Source organism: Argentina silus, assembly GCF_951799395.1.
Source record: "Argentina silus genome assembly, chromosome: 5".
Lineage (NCBI taxonomy): Eukaryota > Metazoa > Chordata > Actinopteri > Argentiniformes > Argentinidae > Argentina > Argentina silus.
Genome location: NC_139659.1, coordinates 18,602,559 through 18,628,648, shown reverse-complemented (window position 1 = coordinate 18,628,648; position 26,090 = coordinate 18,602,559). Strand labels below are relative to the sequence as shown.

The window sequence follows — 26,090 nt, the reverse complement described above, 5'->3', positions numbered from 1 at the left end:
ATGGGATCCTTCAAGCTGGCCCTGCTGATGGTCCTCCTGTCCTGCGTGGAGCACTGTTTGTCTGCCTCATGTATGGTCGACAGCTTCACAGTCAAACAGGACTTCGATCCCAAGAAGGTGAGCCTTGCTACAGATATCATGGGTCACTCCATCCCTAGTCGGGAGATGATGAGATCAGATAAATGTGGTCAGTGGAGGGTTTATCTAAAATGCACCAGAGAGAACCACAAAGGTCTAGTAGGTGATATACAGTTGTCTACTGTGTGTACAGTAGATGTTTCTCACACCTCTCTCTCTCTCTCTCTCTCTCCATCTCTGTGTTGCAGTATGCTGGGAAATGGTACGCATTCCAGAAGAAAGACCCAGAGGGACTCTTCCTTCAGGACAACATCGTGGCTGAGTATACCATTGATGACGATGGTTCCATGACTGCCATGACTAAGGGCCGTGTCACTCTCTTCGGGTGGGTAGGAGATTGAGCTGAAAGAAAGACTTGTTTTTCTAGCAGATCACATAAAGTGAGGGTAAACTAAGAGTCTGTACACCACAAAATGTGACATTCAACGGCCATGGAAGTAGATAGGAATTATAGAACATTTCCAGGAACTATTGAAAGTGTGCATAGGTAGGCCCACTGGTAAACCATCATAGGGGTTTATGAGTAGGATGTCATCTGCGTATAGTAAGACTTTTCAGAGAAAGTTCGAATGAGACAGAAAGCGTATTCACTTTTGATGGATTAAATGTGTTCACACCTTAAGTTATGAATTATAAGAATGCTATGAATGGGTTTGGATCTTGGTTCTCGGGTTGTGTGTGCTAATGTGTGTGTCCATAGGTTCTAAGTTGTGTGTGCTAACATACTTGTGTGTTGATAGGCTCTGGGTTGTGTGCTAACATAATATGCATGGTTATAGACTATCTGCAGTGTGTTCTAATTTACTTGTATTTACAGGTTCTGGGTTGTGTGTGCTGATATGGCTGCCCAGTACACCGTCCCTGACCCCACCACCCCTGGCAAGATGTTCATGACCTACCAGGGTCTGGCCAGCTACCTGTCCAGTGGAGGTCAGTAGTACAAACACTGATACACAGACACACTGATATACATACATCTACATATCTTTACATATAAATACATATACAGTATATACATATCTTTAGATATACAGTATACTGTATATATATACATACATGTTCATGCGTACACATATATCATGCATATACACATACTGTACATCACATCCACACCTGTCTACACACTAGGTGACAACTACTGGGTGATCGACACCGACTACGACAACTACGCCATTACCTACGCCTGCCGCACATTGATGGAGGACGGGAGCTGCGATGACGGCTACGCCCTGACCTTCACCCGCAACCCCCGTGGTCTCCCCCCTTCCATCCAGCGCATTGTCCGCCAGAAACAAGGTGAGATCTGCATGGCTGGCCAGTTCGAGCCCGTCCTGCAGTCTGGAGCATGCTAAAGCTGTTTCCTTAAGCATGAGAGGAGGGGACCCATGGGCCAGCCACCGCTAGCAGCACTGTAGAGATGCATCGACCATGTGTGTGTGGTGTGTGTGAATTGGGAGCATTGTGGACGTCCACCTTCGCCACTCACTATTGTCTCAAAGGATTGTTGGTTGCTGTGTTGTATTACGTGTGTGTGTGTGTGTGTGTGTGTGTGTGTGTGTGTGTGTGTGTGTGTGTGTGTGTGTGTGTGTGTGTGTGTGTGTGTAAATAAACTTTTCTAAACAAACCTTCATGGGTTGCGTTCATATTTGATCAGGATTGTGTAGTGCTAAAAGACTATATGTTGATAGAGAACACTACGATTGCTTCCTCCGAACTGAATTACATCTACCGCACATATAACCAAGTCTGATTAGTAGTTTTTTTTTTAAACTTTTTTTAGGGCCCTGTGAGCCTTCTTAATTAAACTCCTTAAGAGGAATACAATAAGTAAAAGGAGTGGTGCTCAAATAGGATTTGCAGTACGATCCTGAAGATGCAGGTCCTCTTAAAAGGCAGACGTCTGGGAGGTGTCAAAGTTCACATCTAGAATGAACTTAAGGGAGATCATGGTGACAGCCTCTTGTTTCCAAAACTGTTCTGTTCATCCACTTAGTGAACACTTAGTTGTGGAGCCCTGATGCTATGGGTCTGCAGTAGTTATACAATTCTTGACTTCAGTGAAAACACATGGAAACCCATGTCCACTACTAGAGAGAGAGAGTTACTTATCAGGGTTCCATAATATACAGTATGTACATCATAGGTCCTGAAAAATCCATACCTTGCTGCACTAAAATAAAAGTGACTAACTATTTTTCAGGGTGTACTGTGTCATGCCGAACCAAGAACCCATAATAAAATACATTTCTGAATGCTACTGAAGTTACATCCCCTCGATTATGTTACACAAAAAAGGAGGCCTAAAAACCAAGCCAACTGAGGTATAGATATTGATTTATTGATTGATATAGATATTTGTATTGATATATCCAACTATGTTATTAAAGACAACCAAATATAAGACAAGTAATAAGAGTAATCCTGACATGTTCTTCTATATGTCTAGATATCAACTGGCCTCACTTCAATGTTGTCTGCATTTACTCAATCATGCTGTATGTCATACAACTAAATACAAATCAAGTTCCATGATCAAACTCAACTCTTGGAACTGTTAAGCTTGAGCTTGTTTAGTGGTTAAATTGCGACTGCATTGGGAGGCGTATTCTCTTATAATGTAGATATAACGTGTGGGGTTCAGCAGGGAGCTATTCTTGGTCCCTTACTATTCTCTCTGTATAAGCTCCCCTTGGGCAGAATCATTAGTAAACATGGTATCAATTACCACAGTTATGCTGATGATACACATCACAAGACATATCTGTGTTACCAAATGATAGAAGTGCATTCAGCTCACATATGTAGTCATGGAGCATGCTGTGGGCTCACCTTGTCACCTACATACCTACCAATAGTCTCTGGGGTTACAGTAAGGCTGCACAGAGGACCACCCCACCATATTGCCTAACAAGCCATGTTTCACTCCTATCTGCATCATATTCAACCTCACGATGACCCTGGTAGTTACAGGTGGTCTCTGATGCATTTTCTTCAGCCCAGTCCATTTCTGTGCCAGTCCGTGCCCTATAATCCTGAGGCAGGAGATCAGGGCACCAGAATAGAAAATAGAAACATTATGGCCATGCCTTTACAATAAACAGGCGTCAGGCTCAGTCTGAAAATCAATTATAAAATCAATAGAATAGAATAGGTAATGAACTCGGGGGTGGAATTAGGGCAGTTGTTCCAAACCTTTTCGACTCACTACCTCAAAATGACATCAAGAATTTCCTTTTGACCGCAACAACTTAATATGCTAACACAAAAATATTATCTCTAAGTGTAATCTAATCTAATCTATTCTGCAAATAGTATACAGTACATTATGTTTTTTTTTATATCAAATAAAAATCAAAGTGAAAATCCTATTGACGTACGCATTTATTTTGAGCTGAATGGCTATTATTTTTTTTAATTTCCACCTTTGGATGGACAACAATCATCATGATAGAGAGTAGAGCAAACACGTATGGAACGTGGCATGTTTGTCAAATGAGTGTGTCTTTTATGATGTTGTTCAAGATTCAAGATTTTTTATTTGTCACGTGCATACAAGTATACAGTGAAATGCAGTGTTGTTTGATAGCCTAATTGTTAGCCTAATTGTTATTGTTTGGGGTTAGTGTTCCTGATGGTCCCACCCAGCACAGGCGACAGATTGCTGACGAAAGCCTCCTCACATAGGGTCTTTGTTAGAGCCAGAGGTAAGAATATAAGTGGATTTAGCTGCTTAGTTCTGGCTTGGCTCAAACACAGGCAGAGAGAAGGAGGAAATGGTCCAGGACAGATGTCCTGTGTGTGTATGGCCCCGAATTATCAGTTGCAGATTACATCCCAGAATGTATTTTTCCTTTATCTGCAATTAATTGAATTTGGGCCCAAGAATTTCACATCTCACACAGGCTGGGCCAGAGTTTCTGTATGTAAGGTTGCACTCCAGATTGCCTACATTGAATGATAATCAGATCTCCCAACACCTGGATAAGAGTTTAGATCTCAGGAACCACATCAACATAACACAGCAATTTATTGATCTACGCAGCCCAACTGAAGTGTAGAAAACATGAATCTCTCTCTCTCTCTCTCTCTCACATACACACACACACACACACACACACACACACACACACACACACACACACACACACACACACACACACACATACACACACACACACACACACACAATTAGAGCCATTACATAGAACAGCCACTGGACTATGGCTTTCCACACATTCCACGGACCTCCTAACACAACAGCTGAATTGCACTTTTGCAATAATCAAACTAGTTTCTCTACAAGTAGACTTCTTAGGTAGACTTATGTTTTTTCAACTGAGCATACAATCCTAATACTTTGCAACATTGCATGCAACATCTGTGTCTCCCTATTTGGTAATCATTTAGATTTCCAATGGCAATGGCTGCAAACTCGTAAATCGGCATTACAATGGCAGCAAACTCATAAAGATACAGTACCTGTGTATGTTCCTGAGAGGTTCTTTTGAAGCACACTGTGACCTTGGCTCAGTTGGTAGAGCATGGCGCTAACATGGCGCTAACAACGCTTAGGTTGTGGGTTTGATTCCCACTGGGACCATATATACTGAAATGTATGCACTCACTGCAATGTAAGTCGCTTTGGATAAAAGCGTCAGCTAAATGGCATATATATATATATTTGATTCTAATAGGAGTTAAATGTGGCTGCACTGTATTAATGGTTTTGTAAACACTGCAACAAATGTGTATGCTATACATACCACCTTATAAACCCTTTGTATACCCTTTATAAAAGTATTATCCAAGTTATATCCATTCTAAACCATGATCATCCACTGACAAATTATTCTGTTCTATGAACAGGATCAACATCATTCAAGAAGTTCTTCCATTGTTTATTAGTGTGAGTTATGAGCTCTAATGATAAGAGACCCTGCCCTCTAGTGGCTGATGGCATTTCACTGCAGTTTCCTTCTGGCTGAGCAATTCACATCTCTCTGCTTTGTAACTCAAGGTGTAATGCCAACATTTAAAATATCATATCATTACCTAGGCCCAATGGTTCCCTTTGTATCACACTATGGTTACAGACTCTTCCATGCGATTATATAGTCTAGCGTCTACAATAATAATATGGAACATTGCTCAAATGGTGGCCAAGAAATATCATATCATTACCTAGGCCCAATGGTTCCCTTTGTATCACACTATGGTTACAGACTCTTCCATACGATTATATAGTCTAGCGTCTACAATAATAATATGGAACATTGCCCAAATGGCGGCCAAGAAAGTGCGTGACTCAAGTTTAGGATAAGGATAAATCATGTCACGTCTAGCAGCCATACTGGCCAATGTTGTAGTTCCATATATTATTGTAGCCACTCCGCAACAGAAAAAGTTGATTGTATATAGTTTATATGCAGCGACTATAACCTTTTATGTTATAAGAAAATTCAGTTCTACCTTCAGAAGTACTACCTTGGTACTCATTACCAAGCTCTCCTTACTGTGGAAGACCCACTATACTTGCAGCCACCAAGGTAAAAGTGTTTGAACACTAAGTAATGTTGCATGCAAAGTTGATACAACGTAGGCTAACAATTATTTGGTTATATTATGTAATTGTACAATAAGGTCCACATCTTTGTACGAACTCTGCAAAATGGCAAACCACAATAAGTGACCTATTAACTTAATGCATAGCACTTAAACAGTTGTTGAGCACGTGGATCGACAAGCCAAGACTGCTCTTTGTTTCTCTAGGTTTGGATCCCTGTGCCAACTTGTGATCCTCTTTGAACCTGAAGTTTACCCATGAAGGTTTGTTTAGAAAAAGTTTATTTACACACACACACACACACACACACACACACACACACACACACACACACACATAATACAACACAGCAACCAACAATCCTTTGAGACAATAGTGAGTGGCGAAGGTGGACGTCCACAATGCTCCCAATTCACATACACCACTACACACTGTTCAGATGGATAATATCTTCCTACATTTTACATTTAAATTTTTGACATTTAGCAGACGCTTTTATCCAAAGCGACTTACAACAAGTACATTTGTCTAAAGTAAGTGAATCATCTATACATCAATCATCATAAGCAAAAATCTATGCTAGGACCAGGTGCCATTGGCAGTCACAATGCTAGAAGAAGGAAGGATTACTTTATTTATTTTCAGAGGGGTAGTAGGGATGAAGAGGTCTTTAGGAGGGACAGTCAAGATGTAGCCTCAAGAGATTGGTCTTCAGTCTACGGTGGAAGATAGGTAGTGACTCTGCAGTCCTGACAGCAGTGGGAAGCTTGTTCCACCGGGGCGCCAAGACAGTGAAAAGCCATGACTGCACAGCGTGACTGCTGCATCCTCGTAGAGGTGGAAGAACGCCACCTGTGTGTCAGAGGGGGAGAAAGACAGAAAGAGTTGAGTTTCATCAGCGTAGCAGTGGTAGGAGAAACCATGTGAGGAAATTACAGAGCCAAGAGATTTGGTATAAAGGGAGGACAGTAAGGGCCCTAGGATGGAGCCCTGGGAGACCCCAGTGGTGAGGGCCTGTGAAAAGGACAGCGACCCTCTCCACGTCACCTGGCAAGAGCAATCGGCCAGGTAGGATGCAAACCAGTAGAGTGCAGAGATGCCCAGCTCTGAGAGGGTAGAGAGAAGGATTTGGTGGTTTACTGTGTCGAATGCAGCGGACAGGTCCAGAAGAATGAGAACAGAGGAGAGGGAGGAAGCTTGAGCAGAGTGGAGGGTCTCCATGACAGCAAGGAGAGCTGTCTCAGTAGAGTGCCCAGTCTTAAAGGATTGGTGAGGGTCAAGGAGGTTAACAAATGGGTGACTATCCCCTTTCTCTCTGGTTAACCTTATTCCACCATGTATGTGCTCAGCTAAGCAAACAGTTTCTTTTCTGTAGAGGAGTTAATGTGTAAAGGACGTTTAATTATTCTGTTACTCCACAAGCATACCTGAGTTACCTGAGTTGCCATTGAAGCTAACATTAAAGAGCTTCAAGACTCTATGAATGAATCTAGAATAATGTTGAATTGAGATAATAAAATAAAACAATTATAGAATAGAGCACTGAAATACTTAGTTGACAGTGGCATATTTGACACATGTTGGTCAGTGAATGTAAACTTGGATATCATGAAATAAAGCAGTAAACAATCTGTAATCTGACAGTATTCCTTTTTGAATATTCAAAATACATTATTTTGGCTGCACAGTTTATGTGAGTAACTTGAAACAAGAACATTCCCCCACTCCCTCACTGTCACACAGACGCTCTCTCACATCAGCGGATGCATCCGTATCCATGGTAACCACCCAGGCAGCCCCCTTTTCCCTCCCTACTCTCCCACTCTGATTGGAGGATAAGATGAGGGAGCCTGGATGACAATGAGTCTAGTATTTCCCATCATCCTTTGCCCCACCCGGTTGTAGAAAGGAACTAGGCTGGTGCAGAATGGATCTCTGAGCTGAAGAGGCATGGCTGATGTTTCCTCTCCACACATCACAGCCTCCTTCTCTCAGGGTGAGTCCCTTCTCGTCTCCTGGTCTATGATACTGCATATGTGCTCTGCTCAGCTACAGAAACATCCCCTCCTTGAGGCCCTATAATGCGGTTCAGCTAAGAGTCTGAAAGGGGGATTTATTTATTGCTGGCCAGACGGTGCCTGCCAGTGTATTTAAAGAGACAGAGCATTGATCCGGCCTGGTTTGATGTGTTCAGTGTTTCTCCTGTAGAATTACAAGCCATCACAGCTAAAAAAATTCTGCAGTGCTTTTCAAGAAGGTAGTGTTAAAGCTACACAGTAATTTGTGAAGCTGTTTTTGGATGTATGAATTGTTGCTATTCTTTAAGAATATTACTTATATATGCCTCATGAGCTTAATACAACTGCCTTACACCATCATAAACCAAAACATAAGGCTGTTTTACTGTTTACAAACAACAGGAACGTAAACATACATTGTGCAGCTTCAGAATATGTTTAAAACTCCCATGTTAACTCCCATTAATTCATCCCCATTCCTCAGCTTTATGTGGTGGGGCTGATGTTTTTGTAGTTATTCAAATTATGAATTCTGGCTTTAATATATAAGCACATCTCAAACCACTGCAATGTTTTATATGCCTACATGTACAGCTGTGTGTTTGAGACATGTTTTAGATTTAGGATATAAGTGCAGTTTATACATAACAAGTTAGCTGCCTTACTCCAAAGTAGACTAAAGATACATTTGTTTTATTTTACACTTCTTGTAACCTTGTTCAAGTGATATTTTCTATCTGGAATACATCTTATACAACTATGTGAATAGCTGTGTTGTCTTGCACAGTAACTACAATGACGTACCCCGCCCTGGCTTGTCTGGGTAATGTAGTAGTGTTACTCTATTGAGAGCTGTTTCTGAAGCAAGGGATCTGAACTGGTGCCACGTCTTCATACAACAATGGTGCCATTCACTAAAAAAAAGAGCCACACAAGACACACACCAAATCAAATAGTGGGTTGTATTTACTATGCATGAAAGCTATTCTTTTGTAAAAATGTTTTGAAAAATATTACATGGGGAGGTTTCACTGACACATTAAACTTATAGTTATGATGTACATATATTATAATTACATAATCACTTTGGTTTCTTACCCAGAAATGAGTCTATGGACAAGGACAGACTTCAATCCATACTTTGGTTGTTTATCTAGCCACTCTCACTGACCGCTTACTGATAGCATTTTTAATCTAGTTAGTCACAGCAGTGACTTACATGTCCAAATTATCTCAAAGCAATGTCAAACAAGTCATAGAACTCCACTATCCTTTTCTATGTTACTTTGCAATGATTTTGTTGTGAACATTAAAAAATCGGTGGGGTTTGACTTCTATTGGTCTTTGGTTACTACTGCCACTCCTGGACGAGACAGCCGTTTCTACACTGAGCATGAGTCTTCAACTAGGGTTTCTTCAGAGTTGGGTAGATATTTGCGATATGCTAAGAAGTGGCACCAATACAATTTCCACACATCTCACAGGACCTCGCCGTGTCACCTCATGTGATTTCTCCTTCCAAAAGCAAAGGTCAGGCAAAACGTCTCCATACACACCACATCATGTGATTTTAAATCATTCTGTTTCTCTTGAGTTCATACATACAGTGCCTATAGAAAGTCATCATACCCTGTGAAATCTTTACCTTTTGTCACATTACACCCTGGAAATTGAAATGAATCAAATCTAACTTTTTTGAGCTATGTACACATTATAACCCTCATCATCAAAGTGAAAATAAAAAATGTTAAAATTCTGGACAATTATTAAAAATTAATTAGTGAAATACCTGGTTTGGTTAAGTGATCAGCCCCTTAGAGTATACCATTATAAACTTGCTCAGGTGCAACCAATCAACTTCCAGATCAAACACCAGGCTAATTGCCCCCTACCTGACATCAATTGTAGTGGTTTTGATTACTTCAGAATAAAACCAGCTGTTTCTTGAGGATTCCACTACTAGAAGTGCATGGTTCTGCAAAGAATTCACCATGGTTGGAAAAGTACTTTCAAAAGGTCTCCGGGATAAAGTTGTAGGAAGGCACAAGTTAGGTGAAGACTACAAAAAGATTTCGAAGGCTTTAGCTATCCCTCTGAGTACCGTTCAGAGCATCATTAAGAAGTGGAAGGTGTATGGCACCACCAACACCTTGCCTAGATCAGGCTGTCCGTCCAAACTGGATGACCGAGCCAGGAGGACATTGATCAGAGAAGCTACCAAGAGGCCAAAGGCAACTTTGAAGGACTTACAAGTCTTTATGGCTGGGACTGGTCTGTCTGTGCATGTGACAACAATCTCACAAGCTTTACACAAAGCTGGCCTGTATGGCAGGTTAGCAAGAAAGAAGCCTTTTCTGAAAAAGTGCCACAGTCAGTCTCGTTTGTGCTATGCAAAAACACACCTGGATGATTCTGTTGCCATGTGGAAAAAGGTTTTATGGTCAGACGAGACTAAGATTGAACTTTTTGGACTGAACTCCAAGCGCTATGTTCGGCGAAAACCAAACACAGCACACCACCCAAAACACAATACACTGTGAAGCATGGTGGTGGCAACATTATGTTTTGGGGATGTTTCTCTTCAGCGGGGACTAGGCAATTGGTCAGGATTGAAGGGAAAATGGATGCTGCCAAGTACACCCAAATTCTTGAGGACAACCTGCGTCCCTCTGCTAGACAGCTGAAGATGGCAGGTCATTCACCTTCCAACACGACAACGATCCTAAACATACCGCCAAAAGAACATGCAGTGGCTTAAGGATAGAAAGGTGAATGTCCTTGAGTGGCCAAGTCAGAGCCCTGACTTAAATCCGATAGAAAATCTGTGGATGGACTTGAAGAGAGCAGTCCATTGTCGCTCACCACGGAATTTGACTGAACTCGAACAATTCTGCAAGGAAGAATGGGCAAATATTCTCCAATCTAGGTGTGCAAAGCTAGTAGAGACATATCTAAACAGATTGATGGCTGTAATTGCAGCAAAAGGTGGCTCTACAAAGTATTAAATCAGGGGACTGATGACTTTTCCAACCCTGTTATACTTGTTTTTCATTTTTTATACATTTTCAGAACTGTCGCCTTTTTTTTCATTAGTTTGATGTTGTATGGCTAAATTTGTACATAAAGCTGGAAAAAGGGTTTTTTGAATGGGTTTTGATTTCAGGCTGTATGACAAATATAGTAACTATTTCAAAGGGGTATGATGACTTTCTATAGGCACTGTACATGATATATATTTATGTGACAATTTAATTTGACATTAATTCAGTTCAATTCTTATTTGAATTAAACCATACAATTTAAGCTTTTACATTAAATGTTCTACTTTTTGATAGCAGGGAGCAGGTCTAATTAAGTCACCTGCTAGAGTAAGACAAGGGTAGAAGGTTAGTATTTGAAGTGTGCTTGATTTAGCTTGAAGGATGCTCTTCAGGACTATTCCATTGTATCACACAACCTAAATCAATCATAGCTCAATTATTTGAAAGCACTATACAAGCATGGGAAGATGCCCTTTTGATGTAAGACAATGTGTGAACTAAGTCAATGTGTAAACTAGGCCACACTGTCCATATGTGAATAATGAGTAACCCTTCTTCAAAGTTAGCCTACAATCAGCACAAGCAAGGTCCCGAGTTAGGTCTGAATATTAACACACCATGCAAGATAAGCTATACCCGTCAGTAAAACATTGATTTGCTTTACCCTATTGCCCTGATCCTCACTGGATTGCCCAAGGGAGGCGGGCTTGACAAACATGCTTACAATATCTCAACCCAGAAGATGACATTTCCCACCCCCTTGGGCTGTCCAGCCAATAACAAAGAGCTACAATATGTCAGGCCCATATCCTTTCATTCATCCAACATAGATCTGTGGCCTTTTTTGTCAGTCTGTCGGGAGGAACCAAGAAGGTGGTACGTGAGAGATTGCAAAAGAGAGTGGAGAGGAGAGACAAAGTAACTGAAAAGAAAGAAAGCCAGTGACTATTATTTAGGTTGACCTCCTAAAATCTAAGTCTGATACCTGATTTGCCCTCTCCTTTGGGTTGGCAGAACATTGACACTGTGGGTGAGTAGTTACTGTTTGATAACAGTCTGACATAGCTTTTAGAAAATAACTGCGTAAACTGAATTGAATACAGTGTATCAATGTTTTACAGACAAAAGTAGTTCATAAAAAGTGAATTTGTTATAACTCCGTAGTAGTTATAGGATGTAGAGCATTTTACCACTTTGACGTTTTAAGACCAGTTAACTTACTGTATGTGCAAGTTTTCAGACCTTTCAAAATAGTAAAAAAAATCCCCACACACACCATTACCACTGCACAAATGTATCATTTTTTCGGACATTGCCTTCTGGCTACTATGTGAATCCCGACAGTTCAGCTGGTGTATGAGAGCTGAGGGTGTTGACTTTGGCACAGGATGCAAGAATCAAAGCCCATCAGGAAGCCTATAATGAAGCTATGATTACACATAATTATATGATATAATATGTTGATTATGGGCTTCTTCAACTGGTTATCACATCGGTCTAGTCTAGCTTCTGAGACATTACGAGCTCCACAGTGAACTCCAGGAAATAGAGTAAAATCCAACCCACTATTCAAAGTTTGAACACTACACAAATGTGAAGACTCTCTGTTATTGAAATATAGCATAATGTTATTTTTTCTCTGGAAAACACTAGAAGCTTGCCTTGATGCTGGCGTTTGCCAAGCAGGTTCCCTTTAAAATATATTGAAGTTTTATGTAGACTGTGAACCCATTTTAAGTGTTTGCTTTTGTTTTTTTTGTGTTTTCTCTTTTTTCTATGAGTTGACAGATGGGTTTCCTAAGTGTATTTGCCCTGTGTACCATCAATAAGTGTTTCCATTGCCAATGTGCTTGACACCGCTGTTTTATATTGTACTGAGTATGATCACAGTAAAGTTGTTTCCCTTGAAAGGCTAATTTCTCCTGTATTATAAACATTTTGCCGACACTAGAATTTAATGTCAGTTTTGGTCTGCAAATATTCTTACTGTATGTTAAACGGCAACTGAGCTAAAAACAAAAAGTATACAATAAAAAAATCATCAGAGGGTGGTTCAGGGATGAGTCAAACATGACTAAAAAAAAAAATCATCATCATCATTCTAAATTATTTATTTATAGACATGCATTCACTTTCATTTATTTAAATTGGCTCATGTAATTCAGATAAACGAGCCATTGATGAATTACAACTTACTACACCAGCTAATCAAACTTTAAGAAGAGACATGAGTGCAACCACCCATACGAGAGTTCATTGTGTTTTATCATTGTTTCCTTTGGACGGACACCCTGTCGAATGATCAAATAGTGTCATGATTAGTACTGATCTCTCTCGGTGTGCTTCTTCCAGGAACACGGTTAAGTGGCCTACCCCCACCACCACCCTCACCCTCCCCTCAGCCCACCCCATCCACAGATCATGGAGGAAGGCAAGGTCACCGAGCTACCCCCCCTGGAGCGGAGGGTCCGCCAGCGGAGACAGTCCACCGCCGTCCTCCGAACCAAACTGAGCCGTAGCTTGTCCTGCTCTGTGCCCAAGATCAAGAGAACTTTGACCGGGTTCTTCCCTGTGGTGAGCTGGCTGCCCAGGTACAAGTTGAGGGAGTATGTCTGGGGGGACCTGATGTCCGGCCTCATCGTGGGGATCATCCTGGTCCCCCAGGCCATTGCCTACTGCCTGCTGGCGGGTGTAGACCCCATCTACGGCCTCTACACGTCCTTCTTCGCCAACATCATCTACTTCTTCATGGGCACATCAAAGCATGTGTCGGTGGGCATCTTTAGTCTGATGAGTCTAATGGTGGGCCAGGTGGTGGATAGGGAGGTGTACCTGGCCGGGTTCGACCTCAACGATGAAGGCCAAGCGGGCACTAGCGCCTGGAATGGCACAGAGGGCTCCAACAGCTCGGCAGTCAGCCTGACTGTGGGGGTCTTGGGTGTGGAGTGTGGGAAGGAATGCTATGCTATCAGCATTGCAGCAGCCATGACGTTTTTGGCTGGGATCTACCAGGTACATTTTCAGACCTTCAGATTTTCTATCTATTTATCTTAGATTAGATTCAAGATTAGATTCAACTTTATTGTCATTGTGCAGAGTACAAGTACAGAGACAACGAAATGCAGTTAGTGTCTAACCAGAAGTACAAAAGAGCAGAAAAGTGCAGTGTGAACAGTATATACAGGTAGTGCAGTATATGCGCAGTATAGTAGTGCAGTATAGTATAAGTAGTGCAGTGTAAGCAGTATATGAATTAGCAGTAGCATTATAAGCAGAATAAATAGAATGCAGTATGAACAGTGTAAGCAGCATATGAGCTGTATAGGCAATCTTGACACTAAGCTTAAAATGAACTGATTTAGTAATTTAAATTGTAAGTCATATTGGAAAAACAAACAGAACATGTATTAAACACTCGAGTGTTACAAATATTGTGGTCAATTCAAGCCAAATGCTTTTCGTTAGGGTTAGTTGCCTAATCATAAATGAAATATTATATATGCTTCTCCTGCTGTTTCTACAGGTGTTGATGGCTGTGTTCAGACTGGGCTTTGTCTCTGTCTACCTCTCTGCCCCCATGCTGGATGGCTTTGCCACTGGCGCCTCCTTCACCATCCTCACCGTCCAGGCCAAGTATCTCCTGGGCCTGAAGATCCCCCGGCACCAGGGCTATGGCACCGTGGTGATCACCTGGATCAATATCTTCAGCAACATTCACAAGACCAACATGTGCGACCTGGTCACCAGTGCCATCTGTATCTCCATCCTGGTGGCGGGCAAAGAGCTCCAGGATCGCTACAAGGACCGCATGAAGATCCCGCTGCCCACCGAGTTGGTGGTGGTGGCGGGTGCCACTCTGGTGTCCCACTTTGGGGACCTGAATGCGCGCTACGGCTCCACTGTCTCCGGGCACATCCCCACAGGCTTCATCCCCCCAGAAGTGCCCAGCTTCAGCCTGATGCCCCGGGTGGCGTTTGATGCCATCCCTCTTGCTGTGATCAGCTTCGCCTTCACTGTCTCCCTCTCGGAGATGTTTGCCAAGAAGAATGGCTACACCGTCCGGCCCAACCAGGAGATGTTAGCCATTGGTTTATGTAACATCATCCCATCTTTCTTCCACTGTTTCACCACCAGTGCGGCCCTGGCTAAGACAATGGTCAAGGACTCGACCGGCTGTCAGACCCAGGTGTCCAGCCTGGTCAGTGCCTTTGTGGTCCTCCTGGTCCTGCTTTTCTTCGCCCCCTTCTTCTACTCCCTCCAGAAGTGCGTCCTGGCATGCATCATCATCGTCAGCTTGAGGGGGGCGCTCCGTAAGTTCAGAGACGTGCCCTCTAAGTGGCGGGTTAGCAAGATGGATGCCGTGGTGTGGCTGGTCACCATGAGCGCCTCAGCTCTGATCAGTGTGGAGCTGGGCCTGCTGGTTGGGGTGGTCTTCTCCATGCTCTGCGTTGTCTTTCAAACCCAGAAGCCCAAGACTTCTCTACTGGGAAAGATCGCCAATACGGAACACTATGAGGACATGGAGGAATATGAGAACCTTGTGGCGCCCTCTAGAGTCCAGATCTTCAGCTTCCAGGCCCCTCTGTACTACGCCAATAAGGACTTCTTCTTGAAATCTCTATACAAGACTGTGGGTGTGGATCCCTTCCTGGAGATGACCAGGAGGAGGAAAGCAGAGAAAAAAGCCAAAAAAGAACTGGCAGCCAAGCAGGCCGGGAAGAATGACATGTCCAACGGGGAAGCAAACGTGAGTCTGGTAGCCCAAGAACTAGACTTTCACACCATCATCTTAGACTGCTCCGCCATCCCCTTTATAGACTCAACAGGAATGAACACATTCACAGGGATCATAAAAGACTACGAAAAGGTGGGCGTGACGGTACTGCTGGCGAGCTGCAACACCACAGTCATAGATGCCCTGAAACGAGACTCTTTCTTTGGGAAGGCTGACAAAGACATGAACAGATTGGCGTTCTATACGGTGCATGCTGCAGTTCTCTTTGCCAACAACAGGGCAACATCAATAGGCGACTCAGTGATGTAAACTGAAAAAGAAGCACAAACTAATGATGATCACAGATTATGAATAATAACAATACATTTCATTTGTAGAAGAACATTTCCTAGAAGAAAATCTCAAAGCATTGTACAGTACATAAGGCATAAAGCAAGTTGAGGTATTTGATGTGACAGAATCTGGTGAGGGGGTTTAGCAGATGAATGTGATTGTATACAAGATAATATACTGTAAGTTCAGGTAGGAGAAGAACATAACCAGTGATTATCAAGTTTTAAGTTTATTGTGTATTGTCTCATACACGAGTGCAGGGAGTAAAATTCTTTGGCTCGGTTCCATGACAATGCAGCATACAAAATACAAATAATACAATAATACAAATAATACAGTACAAGACAATAAGTGACATAGTACAAGATCAGTGAGACAGTTGGACAGTTGGACAGTGACGATTATGCTCCTCACTTGAAGGCTTTGTGTGTGTCAATGTCAAAACATTCTCTTTTTGTATTTTCATATGTTGTATATCACTTGATTAGGAATCATGAAGTGAAATAATGCTAAAAGTGAAGCATTGAGAGGGAGAAAGGTTTTTTCTTGAATCCTGTTTCCATACATACTGTACTGTTGACACAAGAACAACAAACTAAAATATTTAAACAACCAAATATTGCCTTAATACTATACCTGAAGAATGAGACCAATAAGCTTTTGTACAAACTAACAATTTTGGAAAATTAAATATATACTGTGTAGATAATTAATTAATTAGTTATTAGTTATATAATGAATATACATGTGTTAGTTTGACCAGTACACTCCTACAATATATTCAATACATCAGGTGCAGTGTTCATTTTCTGTTTAAAATTAACAATGTCTGCGTACTTCAATCCAATATGCCTGTTCTTTCAAGTATAATGATAGCCTAGTAGTCGATATTTCAGATGGTGACATTTTATTTTTTAAAACCCATTTCTTTAAGTCTTGTTTTCTCATGGGGATTGAATGTATTTGTACTGTAATTTATATATATGAGGTAACAAGTTCAGAAACTGAAAATTTGAAATTCTTCACACAGTATGTGGACAATTTATTTTGATAAATAAATTTATAATAAAACATGGGTAATTCAAAAAAGACAAATTATTTTGAGACTATGAATCATTATTTATGTAATTGCCAATTGACAGTTTCAGTGTCAGTGACTAATAACAGAATACAGCATTTGCCAAGTTACAGTTTGTCATTAGACAGGGGCCTATAGGCCTACTCATTATTATCACTCCAGTTTCTGCTGCATTTGTAAAACAGAGAGAAGTGTTTAATCATTGTCACTATTGACATTTTTTAATCACCACGCCAACTTTCCAAACTGTGGTTCCAAACATGCAATGCTTGAGATGCATGAAAGTAAAGAGGCACCGCATATCATCACCACGGAAAAACATTAACACCCGCCACCCGCCAAATGCGGATAGATTTTTGCATGAAACTGAAGTACTGTACTGTTATTTTGGTGGCAGTACTGTAAAAGTGCACTCTCTTACCGATGTTTCCTCTTTGGCTAGAAGAGGCGGGGAAAGCAAACAACGGAACTCTGTCATTGTTGAGTACCCAATCATATAGCCCCTTTAGAAAGAGCAAACCATTTTAAATTTCAAGCGCTTATTTGCACTGGTGTTAGTACTCAGACTGCAAATTCGCCAAACAGGCAGTCTGACGTATGTTTGATTTTATATGAAACATATTATTCCTACCAAGCTAGTTATCGTGTTTTTACAGAGCGCTTGATTCCGATCAGACTTACAGTATGTCAGCGCGGAGGAGGTAAGTTGTTTCAAATCAGTATCAATCAATGCTTGTATGCTATAGCTCTGGCGAGCTAACTCGATTAGCACCGTTTCGATGTTCTAGCTACCCTAACCCAGATTGAACGCTGTACGCTTAACCCCCTTTTGTTATTCCTCCTTCGGCTGTATTCTGACATTCGTTTACCCACAAACTACGGTAATCATGAATCATGACTCTCAAGTCGGCCCTCCGTATGAGACAGAAGCCTACTGTAGGCTAGCCTATGTTAGCTTATGTGGATTTGTGTCGTGTTGTAGTTGCAACTAGCTGTGTGCAGGATAGACTTCCACTAGTTTTATGGGAGTCGTGTTTCATGATTCTTAACCCCGTCAGTAAGCTCGTATTGATACATGAATACTTGGTTTTATATGTTAATTTGAGCGTTGTGTATTATTCACACCACACCCAAATGGAAATCTAAAATGAATACCGAGCTAACAGGTGGATCTACTGATTTTGCTGCTGCATGGGTGTTGAGCTGCCACACATCTGAAGTTTTTCTCATGACACTCATCTGCAGCGAAGTCCTGGCTTTCTCGCTTGTGACGGGTATTAACATCGCCAAGGCGAAGCTGGTGGACATCTGGGACAACATAGGGATCATGGAGGAACAGAGAGTGGAGCGGATGGAGACGGTCAAGAAGCACATAGAGGTGAGCTTTGGGTGTGCTTAAAAGCAGTCCTCTCAACTAGCTAGCTAGAACACAAGAAATGAAATGGTATATAGTATAAGTAACCATGTATCTTCCACCACATACTCAAATCCCAAAGGGCCTTTTGAATGACATGATTGCCGAAGAGGAAGCATTGAAAAACCGTATCCTGGCCAATATCATAAATTTCCAGAAAGAGCTGGATACCTTATGTCTGGAAATGTCAATGGACCCATACAGAGTAAGTGGGACTGGTGAGGGGCTGATGCAGAACTGCAGACAAATGTTAACCACAGTTGTCTGTTACTAGCCACAGTTTGAGTTTAATAAGGAAAGTTTAAATGTATTTTTCTTAATATTATGGAGATTTGAAAATAACTGTAACAGGCATGCTATGGGTATGTGTTGTAGTCATGCTGTAGGGTTACTTTTTCATTGGAAACTGACTCCTCAAAAACTACCCACACTGGTTCCCTTTGGTCAAACTAGAAAACTGTCCCCTGGCCTTTTGTGACTCTACCCTTCTTTTAAGTTGAAGGAGGACCTGACTGTCCTGCAGGTGGAGAAGCACCTGCGTCTGCGTGTGGAGGCTCTGTCCAAGGAGAAGGGCGAACGTTTAAAGGACCTGCACAGGCTCCAGCAGCAGGATAAGGAACTGTGTGTCGAGCTGTGTGTTACACCCTATTACATCCCCACCGGTACCTTTCCCTCATGCACACAGCTGCAGAAGCTCCAGGACCACATCAATACCCTTGATGAGGAAAAGGTACTGTAAAAGGTGCTCCCCTCCTAAAGACCTCTTCATCCCCACTACCCCCCTGTGCAAGTGTCTCTCCTGAAAATAACTATATATATTTTTAAATCCTTTCTTCTAGCATTGTGACTGCCACTAGCCCCTGGTCCTAGTATAGATTACTTTTTCTTATGATGACTGATGGATAGATGATTCACTCACTTAGACAAATGTATTTGTAAGTCGCTTTGGATGAATGCTGTAAATGTAACTGGTGCTTTGCTGTTGAATGACATAAATATTGGGTCAATGATCAACTGGGTCCTCTTCCAGGACTGAGGTGCGGGGCAAATGTAGTATCTGCTTTGCTTGTTCAATGTGTTGGAAAGTAGAACACTACCTAAAAGCATATTTTGCTATTTTGTAAATTTTGTGTCAATATTTGCTATAGTTTTTTCTGTCCCATGCGCCAACCTCACCAAGTCAATTTCCTTTATGTGCAAATATACTTGGCCAAATAAAAGAATTCTGATTCTGGTTATATAGGCAGTGTTGAAATGTCTGTCTTGTTTCATTACTGATGTTTCAAAAAGTGTTTTGTCCCTCCCTGTAGAAGAGTGATGCGATGTGAAGGTGTTTTTAGAAAGGGCGTTCGTTTGTCCTCCCCTCCTGTAGAAAAGCCGGCTGACGGTGTTCTCTGGGCTGAGGGAGGCCATCCGGAAGCTGATGGAGGAGATGGGTCACGAGCCTGAGACGAGTCTGGAGAGAGAGTCTGTGTGCAGCGACGAGGAAGTCTTCCTGCTCTCTCACGAAAACATCAAGGCCCTCAAACTGCTGCACGACCAGGTACACAGCAGATGATCCCTCTGCTACAATCATATTAGCATGAAGTTGAATGAAATTCAGTTTTTCAGGACTATTCTTACCCGTCCCTGATGATATTATTAGGTTAAACACTTCCTTTTTTTCAAGCAAGTAATTGAGATTACAATGATCCACCAAAGCCCAGTGGTACGCTGATCACCTGTGAAGGAAACAAATCAGAAATACTGAAAGAAAAAAGAAAAACATCACGAAGTGACTCAATTCAGATTTATGTACCTATGTTCTGTGTGTGCATATAGGGCTGGCATGTATGTATCCGTATGTGGATGTACTCCTTATGATGGCTATTATACAATATCTACCTAGGCATACAAGAGTGTACACAGTATTTACTGACTGTGTCTTAGGCTGGTAGCCCATATGGGCAGGGCACCATGAAAGGTGGAAGTAAGACACTTGAATAAACTCATTAAATCACTCAATCGGATGTTTAATTAATGTGAGTAGTGCCTCCAGGAGTTTGTGCTCATGAGTTGTGTGTTTTGCTTAAGATGGAGGTAAAGAAGGAATCCCTGGTGAAGACCCTGGAGGAACTGAAGGAACGAGCCCGATGCCTGTGGAACCGTCTGGAGTGTCCTGAGCAGGAGAAACGGGGGTTCCAGGAGAGCGTGCAGGGTACATTCTCTGACTGCATCACCCAGGTTAGAACCTCATACACTTACTGAGGGTTCAAATTACATGTGTTGGCTTGGGGGAGCCCAACCGCTGAATGTAGATAGTTTTGGGGGGGCCAAACTGAAATTTCAGTTCTTATGTATATGAAGGTATTTTAGAATATTCTGTGGTGTCAGCGGGCTAACTCTTATGTCCCGCTTTGTGACTTGGTTACCAGTGGTTAAACCTCACACCCTCTAGTAACACCAACACCACACTGGTGTGTCTGTGCATTTCAGTGTAGAGAGAAGGGTAGAAGAGTACCCATTTTCCCAGAGTGAAACATGTATTTGTTGCTCCCACTAGTGGCAGAGGGAGGTGGAGCGACTATCTGAGCTGCAAAAGGCCAAGCTCGAGGAGGTGATTGACAAGGTCAGACAGGAGCTGCTCTCTCTCTGGAACCAGTGCATGTTCAGCCCTGAGCAGAGAGAGCCCTTCAACAACGATTTCTGTGACAGTGAGTGGAGCAGTGTCAAAAATGGTGTATACATACATACCACCCATCCATTCACTCACTCATTAACACACGTGAAATAACTCCTGTATGGACACAGCTACACACAGTGGTAGTCACACAACAGTGCCAAACACCACTCCTTTCTGAACCCCTCTGTTGTTCCACAGGTAACTTCACAGAGGAGCTGTTAGCAAAGCACGACGTGGAGCTGCTGAAGGCAAAAGTGTACCAAGAACAGGCCAGGCCCTTACTGGAGGCCTTTCAGAAATGGGAGAGGAACTGGGTCCTCTTCCAGGACTTTGAGGTGCGGGGCAAATGTAGTATCTGCTTTGCTTGTTGCATAGATAGATATGTATTTGTGTTCCTTGAGGACCATTAGACATTTTTATAATAGTTGAGACAATGACAAACCAAAGCAACCAAGACTTGAGTTGAGTTTTTCTTGATACTACCGCACTCGTCTGTCTTCAATGTGTATCTGAGGCATTTTTTATTTATTTAATTATTTTACTGAATGAGAGAACTGATCATCTGAATACCCAGAATCTTTACCTTTCTCTGCAGAAGAAGGCCAATGATCCAAACCGCTTCTCCAACCGAGGAGGTGCGCTTCTTAAAGAGGCCAAGGATAAGGTCAAAGTTCAGAAGATGCTGCCCAAGGTTATGAATACTACTTTTCCTCTTCAGATTTACAGACTTAGTTGTAACCTTAGAGTTAATGTGCCCACACCGTTCCATTCTACACTATTGGACCTTCTGCTGACCATAGTCAACGGATTGTCTCCACGGTTTTTACTGTTAGAGAGTGGCGCTGTCCGGATGTATGGACTGCGGCTCCAGAGGCTAAAACATGTCATGGGCTGCTGGACTATTGAGGCTATGCGGCCAAGGACTCTAAATTCAGCTTCATGAAGAATCTATAAACTTTCTATGTACACAGTATTGAAGAAAAGTATGTGATGGAACGTTTTCCCCATGAGTGTTTCATTTGCCTCAGGGAATTCTCTTGACCTGATTACAATTGACATTTGAAAAGATAGGTCTCCGAATTACATTTCCCTGTTTATGAAAAGTGGCAGCTACGGTTGATGACTAATCAGGGGAACAAAAGACAAGACACCTCTCCCGACTAGTCGAGGCACTTTGCAATCGAGCATTAAATCAGCAGCGATTCTATTCAGGACGGCTCGCTGGAGCAGTCATTCTCAATGTCCCCATTGTTCTCTAATATTTGGATGTCAATTCTGGCCTCCGCAGTCTTCTAGGAGGGCCTCTGCTGTCCTATAGGAGGGCTAATGCCAATATCTGAAGTTGGGATCACTTAATGGCTTGTTGTTTGGAACATTAGAATGCTGTCAAAAGACAGAGAACTGTAATCTTCTTTCCTTTGTCTGTGTGCTGGGACCTGCTGTGACAGTTGGAAGAGGAGCTAAGAACCAGGGTGGAGGCCTGGGAGAAGGACCTAGGCTCTGACTTCCTGGTCTGGGGTCAGAAGATCATGACCTACATTGCTAACCAATGGGAGGAGCACCGTCAGCAGAGGGGCAAGGAGAAGAGTGAGCGGGTGAGTTGCAGAGGGGCAAGGAGAAGAGGTGAGGAGGAAGAAGAGTGAGCGGGTGACTCCCAGTACTAGTTCACAGGGTCTGTTGGTTTTTCCGTCTCAAACTATATCTGTTGCTATCAGCCATAAAGTCTATGATAAAACTCTACAAACTTGGATTAAAACGGTCCTCATCAAAATGCACTGGTCAGCATGTGGAACTGGGGTGTTAGGAGTCCTGGGAAATAGAGTTCCTTGTTAATTGTCTACTGCCATTATTGATGCTTTATTTCTGCTCTGAAGTTGCAGACATCCAAGAAGGGGGATACAAGTACGTTCAAGACCCCCACTAAGAGACCTCACGGAGGGATAAATGGCCCCACCCCAAGCAAAATCAGGAAGGTACAGTAACCACTGTCCCACAGGGGGCGCTGCACTCGCGTCATTTTTTTACTTTTATTTTTGTACTAACTTTTCATTTCAATGTTCCATATGCAAGCCTATGTAAGGTTGTTCCAGACATGACGTTGCAAACCATGACAGTTTAAGACGGCTTATGTCACATTGCACATAGGAAATCTGCATATGTGCAATGTGCATATCCAACTTGTCGCTGAATGCTGGATAGGAAATACATCTAAGATGAGGGGTGACACTTCCCTCGGGTAGGGCTAAAGTAGGAGGTGTGAGATGTAAGATGTGACATCCTAAAATGGACCTAACCACTGTCCCATTGCCTCTCAGCAGACCCCTAACCAATCCACACTACCAAGGATCTCCACCACCTTCATCAGTGTGTCTAGCAAGCCCCCCCTCTCCTCTCAAAAGGTAACGCACCCTTAAGTCCTAACTAACTGTAGGCTCATTGAGTTTGTCATTTGGTTTCTCTGTTCTTGTATCTTGCACATGATGTTCTTATACATAGCTTGAGGACCATTAACATAACCACTAGGTGATGCTGTCGCTCTAGGATTTGGCTTGCTCTCGCAGCGGAGCCATTTAAAAATGCAAAATGTAAGGCTAGTAGCTCTGGTCAAGAAATGTTCAGATTTATTGTGTCCAGCGTGACTGAGATGTGTTTTTTGTTTTGTTTGATTGTCCCAGCAGAAGATCAAGCCCTTGGATAGCAGCGTACGTACACCCCTGCAGGAGAACAGCGAAAAGAAACCTGTTGCCATCAGCTACTCAGACTTCACTGTAAGACCACCCCTCAACAGTACATTACACTCAAAGTCCCAAATTGACACCTATAAGCCCCAACAACCTTGGTACTTGTTTCCCCTAAAGTCAGACTGACATGACTTTATGTATCTACATTATCTCAGAACAACAAGTAATGAAATTGCCTTCACAGCCATTTCAATATATTAATTTGAAATGCAATCATATTTTTTGTTCATGTTAGCCATATGACTTCAAACGATTATGACTGTTAGAATGATTATTTGCATGATGATCGACTGACACCCAGAATTCCATGACAGTGATAGCCCTGGTTAATACCAGGTTGATGGCTATTCATGATGAAGCTGAAAGCGAGTAAACACGCAAATTAAGGTGCTAGGGGGTGAGGAAGGGACTGTTTCTGGACGGACCATGTCTCATGTCACTGTGTACTACAACTATTCAAACACCCAAAGAAGGAGTTATGTCTTTGTCTGTCTCTACTTCACTTGAGTGTGGCGTAAGTGATGTAAGTAAATGTGTACCTTTTTCTTTCAGAGTGAGTTGTCCAAGAAGGCAGGTCATGATGCAGTTCTCAATTCAACAGTGAAGGACCATTTCTAAGTTTCTCTCACGATGGATCCCCCACTTATCCCCTCACTGATGAGGTTGTTCAGTCTCTGCAAGTTTGTCCATCTGTCTGCTGGTTGATGGTGTGTCCCTGTCCAGGGCCACACCTAAGCCAGCTGCTGATTCGGAGGGAAGGATGAAGATCTTGCTCCTATATAGGTTTTCAGTTTTTAGGATTTTCTCTCCTGTATATAAAGCATGTGTCAGTAAGCCTTTCAGGTAACCAGTGCCTTCAAGGCACTGTTGATGCTAATGATTTGTCAACAAATGTCACACTTGCCTTTTTTGCATTATAATTCTTGTTTTAGTCGTCCTCTTTAGCAGCAGGTAGTACAAAAGGGAACTCTCTCATAGACATGGCACTATATAACCATGTTTTCCAGAAAAACATCCCGGCTAGTAGAAGTTTAACACTTCGGTTTTAAAGTGGAGTACCACCATTTTTAAGGGGATATCAAACTTGCAGTACTTGTCAGTCATTTGGTAATATTCCATTTTTAATATTTTACTTGTTTGTTGTTGAGTTCCAAGCGCACTGTCTTTTTTATTGTCTTAGTGATCTGACTACACCAGCAGATGCCCTTTTAAGGTATATCTATTTGTATTTATTTTTTGTATGTTTTGCAACACTATTTTCTTATTCTGTTTCACTACTTCTACTTCTGTCTATCTACTGTGTCTTTTCTATGAGCCAATAAATATATATTTCAATATTTCACCTGTCTTTTTTTCACTTTTTAGTCTTTATTGCAATCTTCATATAACAAATGAGAGCAGGCAGCAGGGGTGGGCTTGGCTTTATTTATATTGGGGAATGTTGGAGCAGAGCCAAAGTCTGGAGATTGAAGCAGACTTGGAAACTTGATATTGTGTTCAGAGAACAAGATGCATTCCTCTGCTTCTCTTTCAATCCTGGGGTGCATCTCAGTAGGCTGAACTATATTCCACCTTGTCTCTCCTTCATCTGCACCATTATAAACACATTCTAGGTCAAAACCGATCAATTACCTTGCTTGGGTAGAGCAAAATAAAATAAAAGGTATCCCTCAGGTTTACTTCCATTTTCTTCAATGTCGCAATCTAGCATAGGCAACAACTCTGCTAATAGTCCTACCTGGTTGGAAAAGATGCACATAACAAGAACCATTCTACAGGCATGTGGGTGGAGGGTCACATCACAGGGTCTATCACTCTGTCCAGTTCGATCCAAGCCAGAACGGAGGTGTGAGAATAACATGATTTGGAGGTATGGCTACACAAGACTAAATCAAGCCAGACTTGAGCAGTGCTGCCTCTCAGTCATTAGGCTTAGGTTCAGTGGATAGAACTGTTTACTTATTTACTTACTAGAAATATCTTTGGTAAAAGCGGCTTCCTGGCATGAGGTCATATCCCAGAGTCTAACATATGCTGTACAGCTTCAAATCAGGTTTATAAAAAAGTAATGTTGCTTTCATAGAATGTCCTTGAGCACTACAGATATTTCATAGAAAGCAAGGATGTACAGTATTTGCTTCATTGTTAACTTTTTTCTTGGTGGCCTACTCTTTGATTGTATGCACATTCTACGAAGTGTGGCTTTAAGGCATCAATAGGCTAGAATATCATGTGTTGTAGTTGCAAGAAGCATTCAAAAGTTAAACATTTATTATCACCAATAGTACATGCAACACAATGCAAAACTGCTCAACTATAAAACGTTGTCACACAGTAACAATACATCATTGCTCCTTATCTTTGAAG

General features: G+C 42.0%; 3 protein-coding genes across 8 annotated transcripts; all 3 read left to right on the top strand.

Moving 5' to 3' along the window:
- Nucleotides 1-1,490, top strand: rbp4l (retinol binding protein 4, like; the record flags this gene model as incomplete). Its single annotated transcript, XM_083669790.1, has 4 exons — nucleotides 1-117; nucleotides 327-463; nucleotides 956-1,068; nucleotides 1,267-1,490. 4 exons carry the CDS (start codon nucleotides 1-3, stop codon nucleotides 1,488-1,490), a joined length of 591 nt encoding a protein of 196 aa, XP_083525916.1.
- Nucleotides 1,491-13,181: 11,691 nt separating this feature from the next.
- Nucleotides 13,182-15,804, top strand: slc26a1 (solute carrier family 26 member 1; the record flags this gene model as incomplete). The annotated part of the gene is made up of 2 exons (XM_083670785.1): nucleotides 13,182-13,772; nucleotides 14,284-15,804. 2 exons carry the CDS (start codon nucleotides 13,182-13,184, stop codon nucleotides 15,802-15,804), a joined length of 2,112 nt encoding a protein of 703 aa, XP_083526911.1.
- A 1,662-nt stretch (nucleotides 15,805-17,466) lies between these two features.
- On the top strand, nucleotides 17,467-25,033 carry prc2 (protein regulator of cytokinesis 2). Of its 6 annotated transcripts, none has more exons than XM_083670710.1 (14): nucleotides 17,467-17,607; nucleotides 18,152-18,284; nucleotides 18,403-18,525; nucleotides 18,817-19,050; nucleotides 19,693-19,863; nucleotides 20,394-20,543; nucleotides 20,863-21,013; nucleotides 21,181-21,317; nucleotides 21,578-21,673; nucleotides 22,431-22,577; nucleotides 22,857-22,955; nucleotides 23,301-23,381; nucleotides 23,661-23,750; nucleotides 24,276-25,033. In XM_083670710.1, exons 1-14 carry the CDS (start codon nucleotides 17,591-17,593, stop codon nucleotides 24,339-24,341), a joined length of 1,695 nt encoding a protein of 564 aa, XP_083526836.1. In that variant the 5' UTR covers nucleotides 17,467-17,590; the 3' UTR covers nucleotides 24,342-25,033. The 6 variants fall into 6 exon arrangements, with proteins under 6 accessions (XP_083526836.1, XP_083526835.1, XP_083526834.1 ...); XM_083670709.1 differs by having other exon boundaries at nucleotides 23,658-23,750; XM_083670708.1 differs by having other exon boundaries at nucleotides 23,298-23,381.
- The last annotated feature ends 1,057 nt before the right edge of the window (nucleotides 25,034-26,090 follow it).